This window comes from Anguilla rostrata, chromosome 10, assembly GCF_018555375.3.
Source record: "Anguilla rostrata isolate EN2019 chromosome 10, ASM1855537v3, whole genome shotgun sequence".
Taxonomy (NCBI): Eukaryota; Metazoa; Chordata; class Actinopteri; order Anguilliformes; family Anguillidae; genus Anguilla; species Anguilla rostrata.
This window is the reverse complement of record NC_057942.1, coordinates 7,860,930-7,870,225: the sequence shown is the minus strand read 5'-3', so window position 1 is coordinate 7,870,225 and position 9,296 is coordinate 7,860,930. Positions and strand designations below refer to the sequence as shown.

Sequence of the window (9,296 nt, the reverse complement as noted above, 5' to 3'; positions counted from 1 at the left end):
TTACACAACTTCATTATTATTATTATTATTTTTTTACATAGCATGCATGTTGCATCCATTTGTACCGCTGGATATATACTGAAGCAATGCAGGTTAAGTACCTTGCTCAAGAGTACAATGGCAGTGTCCTACGCAGGTATCAAACCTGTGACCTTATGGGTTACAAGCCCAGTTCCTTACCCACAATCCTACACTGCCACCCATATGTCAGTCATGGCGGTTTACTCTGTAGTGTGACAGGGGAAGACCACAGTCTTCCAACTGACTCCCATTGCAATGGCTGAGGTCTCAAAGACCTGCAGCGCCTGCTGATTTTGCATGAGTTTCAGCAATTAGGTGCTGAAGAGTGAACCGGTTTTTTCAGAGGCCAAAAATGACTGCGGAGGAAGGAATCCGCAAAAAACCTGCGGGTCTCGTGCATTTTTACACCACTTCGCTAAAGTTCATAGTTTTGAACAACCTCCAAATCCTGGCACTTTTGTATCTGTTGGAGTAATTGTCCTGCAATTTAGCTAGCCACAGCGCTGTGTGACTGAGGGTGTTGGTGTGGTCTGTTTGGAGGTAGATAAGGACCTGCTAAAAAAATTCATCTAGTAGAGGATTCAACTGAGCTGCAGAGCTGGGGGGGGGGAAATACCAAAAAACATTTAAGGTTGAAGAGCAAGAAAAAAGGAAAGAAAAGAGACTGCCAGACATGTCAGTGTTATAATCATAAAACTTAAAATAGGTATCAAATTTAATTAAAATCTTAAAGCCATTTTCCATGTGCTGTCAAAGCGAGAGTGTTGTCAGTCTGAAAGGAAGGTTGTGTGAAGTGGATGAGTAGTTGTTGACAGTCAGTGGTGACTAAGAGCAATTAGATTGGCAAAAATGAAAGGATTTCGTCTTCATCAATCAGTATTTTTCTATTATGATAATTTCTATATTTTCCTAGGTAATTAGTAGTTCGTTTCTGTCTTCAACGGAATTTGAGGGAGTGAACACTGCAGCTTCTTTGAAGATAACGAGGTAATCGTCAAAGTGCAGACAGAACACCCCAAAGAACACCCCACCTTATGTGAGAATGCTGTGCTCTTGTGTCACTGGGGAATGATTCCAAAAAACAACTTCTGTGGACATTACTGCGAAATACGACACATTCAGGAAACAGTTTTATTCATCATGGAAGTCTTGTTTTAGTCAATATGGGATAACCTGTTTTTTATATTATTTGAAGTCTACAATGTTTATAACATATTCTGTGTGGAAATCTTTTGAATTAAAAATTAAGTAAAAGATTTGAGCTACACTCTTCCCGTGTGCTCGTTTGATTATAAATGAAGAGCGTCTTTGTGAGGAGCATCTCTGTTAGAAAAGCGTGACACAAACAAAATTTATTATGATAGTTTGACCTGTAAATTTATAATTCACACCACGGGAAATGATAAAACTTTAACATGAAGTTCACAGAAAAAAATGGAATAACCATAAAACAATAAGAGAGAGATAAGTGTGTAATCATCACTGAAGATTCTCATGCAAATGACACATCATGATGGTATATTTCCACAATCCACTTGTTCACAAGCAGTTTGTGCTAAAAAAAAAAAAAACTGTGTTAACAAAGCATCTCAGAAATTTCTCATCAAGAATCAGTGGTTTTATTGGGATGCTGAAGGTGTCTGAGCTCTTTTGGACTATATTCATGTATGATACTGATACAAGTCAAGTTCCAAGTTAAGATTTGTCGCATTTCCAAAGAAAATTTTGGCTAATTTGCACAATAATCGTTTTGGGCTGCCACGTGAAAAATCCCTTTTTTTCAAATGTAAAAAGTTAAAAATGAAACTAAAATGAACAGAAGGCAAAATAAACCGCAATTAAAGTGCATATCGCGTAATTGAAACCCCAAAAGGACATTTTGGCCTATTGTTGACACAGCAACATCAGTACATCACTCACTTTTGAGAGTGGTTTTTCCATGACAATCTTTTAAGTTTGGAAAGTGCGCCCTGGAAGGGAAAAGGTTGGGAAACGCCTGTTCTGAAGTATACCCGGCTTATTTGTACGCTTGAGTTAATGTTAACATTCTACGCTGTCAATAGTACTACGGGGGTTTCATTTCTAAAAAGCCTGTACACGTGGGCAGTAATCTCTGCTACTTCAGCATTTTAATGTTCCTGATAGATATGCTCAATCAAAAAAGGCTTTTAGAACGAACTTCATTATGAACAGGTCTTGGTCTGTTGGGAGGTTGTATGCTTAGTCTTCCAGTTTTTTGGACATATTAGCATTGTATTATCTCTTGGCTTAATATTTTTCTACCAAAAGAGGGAGTCAATTCCCATTTTCTTCCTTTTCAAACCTCTGATTTGATATTCAGTTATTCATTTTTGGGAAAATTATTTCTAAATTTAACTTTTGAAACAAGGACGAAATTATGTCTGCATATCAAACACCAAAGCCTGGTGAGAGTTTTCCGTATCGCGAGAGGATCGATGCCGCAATGTTCTCAACTGCTGAAGAAGCCCCTCATTGCAATGTACCTCTCCCATCACTACGCCGAACATCTTTGGTATGATTGCGTATCATTTTTCTTTTTTAACATTTTTAGTGGGGTGTCGGTTTCTTAACAGTCAGACGTTCATGTGAAAACACAGAAACGAGCACTTGAGAATGTTTTGGTAGCAGACTGCAGTCAAGTGTCAGATATTAATTTTGAAAAAACCTCTCTGTGAAACTTATAATAAAGTTTTTAGAATAAGGTGTATAACCCAGATCTGGTTACTTCTGAGCAACCCATGTTCTCTCACTCTCTCTCTCACACACACACACACACACACACACATGATCGCATACCTTTACTGGTCCCAGGCCTGGCAGACTCCCGATCCGCCCGGGGTGACCTTGTCAGTCTCGCTCGTCTGAACCCCCATTTTGTTTGACACCCCTCTGATCCTCCCCCCTGCCGCACCCAAACCTTCCGTGTAGAGGGCGCTGCTCCCCACCTCCCCCATCCCCCTCCTCCACTCCATCTCTAGCCGAACCACCCCTGCCAGATCTCCGTCGGTATACACCCTGTTCCTCGCTCCGAAGATGAGCGGGTTTGAGTTCGCCCCCGTGTCCCTGGGTCCGCAGACCCTGGCCGGACCCCCGTCTAGGGCCCTTCCTTCCACCACCCTCGCCCCCCCACCATCTGTGCCCTTCCACAGGAGAAACTGGCAGCAGGAGCCCGAGTACGACTGGCAGACTGCCTGGAACCCTCTCTTGAAGTTCTCGTTGTAGTAGCCATAGATGACGGGGTTGACGGTGGAGTTAGAGAAGGCCAGCCAATGGGCGAAGGGGAACACGTAGCCGGTGAGGAGCTCCAGCTGCTCCGAGTCCAGCCCTCCGTAGTCCGTCAAAAGCATGAGGGTCCAGAGCGGCAGCCAGGACAGCATGAACAGCAGGGCCACCACAATCAGCATCTTTATCACCTTCACCTTCTTCTGCGACACCAGTGGCCTCCCTTCCTGGTGGCCACCGGGGGGCGCCGGATGCGGCGGCGCGGCGGCTCTGGGGTGCTCCCTGTCAGTCAGGATGGAGGTGGTGTACAGCTTGACCCCGATCCAGCCGTACATCAGGGTGATGAGGGTGAGCGGCGCCAGGTAGATGTGGGCAAACAGGACGGTGGTGTAGACCTTGCGCATCTCCACCTGGGGCCAGTTCTCGTAGCAGGAGTACAGAGGGTAGGTGTGGTTGTAGTCCTCATTGTAGACCATGTAATGGTCTTTCACCTTGCTTACAGTCAGCATCACAGCTGAGGGACACATTATTATGAATGCCAGGACCCATATAAGAGCTATGGTTCCCTTGGCGACCAACAAAGTTAGCTTGGCTTTGAAAGGGTGAACAATGCAGCGAAACCTTTTGTCAGTTCATCGATTCATTGGTTGGTTAGTGAGTCGTTTGGTTGGTTGTGGGGGAGGGAAGGGAGAAAAGAACAGTGTGATAAGAAATGTTAAATGTTGTCATTTTCCTTTCAAATTCTCTGCTTTGCTGTGCAACTGGTTCAATAATTCTTTGAAATGCTTTATTCGTCTAGGCATCCATGGAACTCCAAATAATAATAAAAAAACTCTACCTTTTGTGTTGGTGCCAACACAACCTGCAAGGACCTGCAGGAGTGTTTTTTTTTTTGTTTTACCAGCCATCTGAAAGTAATTTCAAATATGTACTTGGCCCAGGGCTGCAGCATTGTATGAATTTTTAAAACTGTTATCCTGTACTTCACTGGCATTAGCCATTAGCAAACAGTGGAATATGTAAGAGATATTGTATTCTGCTCCCCTTTCCACCACCTAAAAATGCTTACCGATCAACTGCAATGGCCACCAAAGTGAAGACCGAGGCTGACACAGACATCCCCTGAACCAGGCCACTCATCTTGCACACCACATTGGAGAACGGCCAACCTGTTGGGAAGGGTCATTATCAGTCAGCAGAAGCTTAGCTGCTGCCGCCATTTCTGCATTTCACGTACTTCTCTCGTAGCAAAAAAAAAAAATCCCAAAATGTTTTTTTTTTTTAATTTTTTTTTTTTACTGCAAGACAGGAGTTGTGGGAGCATTTCTCTGTTTTTTTGGTGATTCTTAACTTTTTTTTTTTTTGCTTTTTGCTTTTTGCTTTTCTCTTCTCCCGGAAAGGGAGAATCTGCACGATATCGCGTCTCTTGAAAGCCGCGACTATGGGTGAGTGAAAAGGAATTTGAAAGACACTTCAGATGAAGGGCATGCTGCTTGCAGCACTTGCAGAGCTTATGGAGTAATTATGATGTTTGATTTAACTGGGTCGGGAAGGAGACGCGCGGTTTACAGCAGTCCTGCAGCAAATATGTATGATTTAGCGGGCTCTCTTTGACTCCTCTTGAATAGAATGCTTGGAAATTAAAGGGAATCAATGGAAATGCAGGTGAAAATGACACACAGGACACTGCGTTTCGGGAATGCTGAATTAGAAAAGTACAGGTTCAATCAAACTTCACTAAACGTCCTCTTGAAATCTCTGAAGGTGTAGCTTTCCTTCACTTGTGTATTTTTTTCCTTTTTTAAAATTTGGCATCTCCAATCCCACTCTAATTTGGAATGTCCAGTTAGCGCACATGTACAAGCGTACTCGTATACGACCCCTGCTGCTGGCTTGGGAGAGTCAAGGTGACACGCAATCCAGATGGACAACAGGAGTCACCTTATACCTGATACCTTAAATAGCTACAAATTCAGCAAGTTGGTCAGGGCACATCGGTCGGCTAGAAGGCTAATCGAGCGACAATACTGTGAATTGCAGAAGGAAAACATCTGGAACATATGGATCCAGATATGAGCACTTTAATTGTGAAAAATAACACGGACACATTTTAAAGCTTCTGCGTCTTCATTGAAGTCATATAACAGACATACAGTAGTACCAAACCAAAAGTTCTTATAATCTCCAACAGATGATTTCTTGCAGTCTCCAACAAACGATTTGTTTTTAATTGTCTATTTTGCAATCTTTGTATTAGTTGTAGTATATATATATTGCTGTGACTGTTTTGGTAGCCTATATCCAAATAAGGGCCAATTGTCTGCACCTCTTTGAAGCATGTGACCTGTGTTAAGTATTGGCTACGCCTGTTGGAGATTACAAGAACCTGTTCATTTTGTACTATGTGTCTTTTGGTCTGGTTCTGATGAAGACGCAGTAGCACTGAAACACATCACTCTTATTTTGCACCCATAAAGGGCTCGTATTGCATCCGTGTGCTCCTGACCCTTCCCTTTTGCAAACCTTAAATAGCTGCATTGTTGAGAGGTTTACCAGAAAGGAGGTTACTAATGGGGCAGAAGGCATATTCAATACTCAGAATCTCTTAGCAGATATTGAGATAGGGGATAGAGAAGCATTAGATAAATGACATACAAAAGGCAACTAAGGCAGGCTCTGGTGGCATATAACCAGGAAACTACAGGCCTGTCAGTTTAGATTGTATGACATGTACAGTTCTGGAATCTATCATTAGAGACAAGTTGGAATAATTTCTTGAAAATGACACCATCCAAAGGTATAGCCAACATCATTTTTCACAGGGTATGGTCATGCCTAACATATATTTTGGCTGTTTTTCACAAAGGTACCAAGTGGTTAGAAAGGGATTAACTACGTGAACTACAAGTGATTCTTCAGGTTGAGTTCTGTCAGTAGAACGTGGGGCATAAATGGTAATTAGCAAATGTAAATTCCACACAGACGCAAGGAAGTATTTCTTCACACAGAAAGTAGTTGTACGGTGTGAAATTGCTTGCCTGGTTATGCAGTAGAGGCAGAAACTGGGGGTTTTCAAGACCAGGCTCGATATGGTGCTCGATACGATCTAGTTTGTACGTGTACGTTGAACACTAGGTACCCATTACTGGTATGAAAAGGGGTGGAGCATTGTTGGTCTGAATGGCCTGTTCTCGTCGCTGTGTTGTGTTGTGTTGTGTTGTGCAGTGTGGCGTTATGCATTTCTTGGGTGACCTGAAGTCAGTTGCGGTCTGCACCTGTCGGGCTGCTGACCACAGTCAGCGCTGACATACTAGCATCCGTTTGATTGATGGCAGACCTTTTGTCTTCTGGTGACTGTTTTGAGAACAGGAAGAGGCTGTGGAAGTAGTCAATTGCAAAGAGGTCATGGGGAGCAGAGGGTACATTTTCTTGGGAAATAATGAGTAGCATGTTCCATTACCTGCACCTAATATGGAAACATAAATACAACAGCGCAAGGAGTACATTTTTCAATTTAGAAAAAGAAATCCTACTGCTGGAGAAGGGGAAGAATGTCAGAGAGTGATCATTGAGAGAGCCAGGACACCTGTATAATGGCTGACGCCAGATGTCACAAAGTCAGGTAACCTTGTACTTTTTGTGAAGTTATTCGAAACGACCCCCTCGCAGGGCAACTTCAAATGTGCCCCGATTGCTTAATGAAAGCTTATGAAACATTGATTATTTCCAATTTTAAAAAAAACAAATTGATCTTACACAGAACTGTTTGCAAAACAGTTGGTGTGAAAGTCTAACAGTAGTTTACGTATCATGGACATCCCATAATTCATCCATGGCTTCCGTGTTGTAAATGGCCGGGAAATAATGACATTGCAAGTCCTTTTCCCGTGAACCCAATCGATTGTCTCTTTATTCTCGTCTCCCATTAACCAGAATATGGAGAAAACTGGAGGTTCTAACAAACAGGGAGACGATTTTTTTTTGAGTATGAACATCAGACCTCTGAACTGAATAATTTACTAATATTGATTTTCCTGTGGTATTTCTCATATTGTTTGTAAACCTCTAAACCCTTCCACAGCAGTCTAAACCCATCAGTTAGACATCTGAAAATTCATTATTTCATTAGTCAGATTCACAGAATAGATAAAACCAGGGCTGTACCTATAATACGTATTGGGGGCCCAATATTCAGATATGCATTTATCAGACACATGTCTACAGATGTCATTCATTGTCATCTATTGATGCTGGTTTTTTTTTACCCTTCTAGACTCTGTGTTTGCAGTCAAATAAGTCTCCTCCTTCCTCCTAAATGTTCTAGAATTACTGGACATGTGTTCATAAACACTCAGATTCACATCAAAAAATGTATTTCATCAATATTTAAAAAAAAATACTCCCTCAGGCTCCTCCCCCACCCCTCATCAAGTTTTCCCCCTCTAATGTTGAATACATGATTACATCCTTGTGAGAATATTTGGTCAGGGCTATATTAATTGCCTTGCCTGGCACCTAGCCTACTAAATTATTTTTTACCATCAGCTTGTTAAAAAGTCAAATCAATTCAGATCTTGATTTTGCAGAAGGGAGATGTGCTGTTGGAACCTAGTGGCGAAATCCGGAATTCTTTGAAATGTAACTATTTCCAACAGTTGACAATAAAATAGATTGGTAGGCGTTGTACATTACACACAGCCATGACAATGAAACTGCTAAAGAAGTCAGATTTCACGAGGGGGCATTCTGTGCTTCCTGTTCTGGTAATAAACCTCAAAGCCTGTCTCTATGTGACCTCGAAGGTCTTGCGCAACACTCACTTTTTATGAAAAAGAAGCTCCAGCCGGGCTTCAGTTCTCTATTATGAAAACAGTGCAGTGGTAGTCAACAGAGGGAAAAATCAGAGAATAATCATTGCCCTGGTGATTTCAAAATGGACTAATAGCTTAATTAAGGAAAAGGGAGAGCTGCACCACAGAGTTTAATGGTTATTTTGCACGTTTAATGAACAGCGTGAGGCTAGGGTTTTGGCGTCCGCAGTGTCCTCAGGATTTTGTTTCTGACTCTGAGGTCGCAATAATTGATTTCACTTTGGCTTGTATTTCACGAGACCACTCGAATTGTAAATCTACCATTAGCTACATGAATCTTACAGCCTTATGTACAGTGTGTATAGACTGTGTGCTCCACATAATCGGTTGTTGCCTGCAAAAAAATGAAGACCGGACAGCTACCTGTCAAAAGGCTGAAAAACAGAGAAAGCTACCTGTGATCAGGTTATCCACCAGCGTGGTGGGGATGCAGAAGATTCCCACCAGCAGGTCACTGACGGCCAGGTTGAGGATGAAGAGGTTGGTGACGGTGCGCATGCGCCGGTTTCGCAGGACGATGAGACACACCAGGCCATTTCCCATCATGCACAGCAGGAAGATGAAGAGGTAGGCCAGGATGAAGCTGGACGCTACCGGCAGAGAGTGCTGGTAGTAGGGGAAGTAGGTGACGCCCCTGGTGATGTTGCCGGTCATGACATTGCAGTCGGTGACGTTGCCCTGGCAATAGCTGCAGTTGGCATTCGGCGGGAGGTTTGCTTTGAAGGTGGGATCACTCGGCTCCTCCCACTCTTCTTCCATGATTGCCCTCCACTCAAGGACCCCCTTTGACATGGAAGAGAGAGCAGTGTCCTGAAGGCACACACACATGCACACACACATAGATTACAAAACTTTTAAAAATGCGAGGTCCATGATACACATACTGGTCATGTTCTAACTGCCGGTCAGTTTAGGGTGATTGCTTCTATTGTGGTTGCAACCCTCATCTTTCTTACAGTCAGCAACTAAGACTTCCATGACTTCCGTCATGGCCAAATTTCTTTCATTTTGTATTTGTTCCCCAGAGGAATGATTCACCCATACAGAATATGAACACGTCACCTGGCTTCCTGAATAATCAAGCTGTTGCTATTTCTGGGTATACTTTATACAGTTTTCCCATATAACCATGTGACCAGCATTTGATCTGGTCTGGGATGG

General features: G+C 42.7%; 1 protein-coding gene across 1 annotated transcript; it reads right to left on the bottom strand.

Moving 5' to 3' along the window:
- Nucleotides 1-2,840: 2,840 nt before the first annotated feature.
- On the bottom strand, nt 2,841-9,003 carry npffr1l2 (neuropeptide FF receptor 1 like 2). Its single transcript, XM_064297511.1, has 3 exons — nt 8,531-9,003; nt 4,334-4,433; nt 2,841-3,885 (listed from the first exon to the last, which is right to left on the bottom strand). Exons 1-3 carry the CDS (start codon nt 8,973-8,975, stop codon nt 2,841-2,843), a joined length of 1,590 nt encoding a protein of 529 aa, XP_064153581.1. The 5' UTR covers nt 8,976-9,003.
- Nucleotides 9,004-9,296: the final 293 nt, after the last annotated feature.

Bases quoted from the DNA above. Each gene is read 5' to 3' on its own strand.
- npffr1l2 (XM_064297511.1), bottom strand. From the start codon at position 8,975: ATGTGTGTGTGCATGTGTGTGTGCCTTCAGGACACTGCTCTCTCTTCC. The intron at 4,434-8,530 runs GTAGCTTTCTCT...CCTTCCCAACAG, and splicing joins GGTGGATAACCTGATCACAG to GTTGGCCGTTCTCCAATGTG. The intron at 3,886-4,333 runs GTAAGCATTTTT...AACTGACAAAAG, and splicing joins GTGGCCATTGCAGTTGATCG to GTTTCGCTGCATTGTTCACC.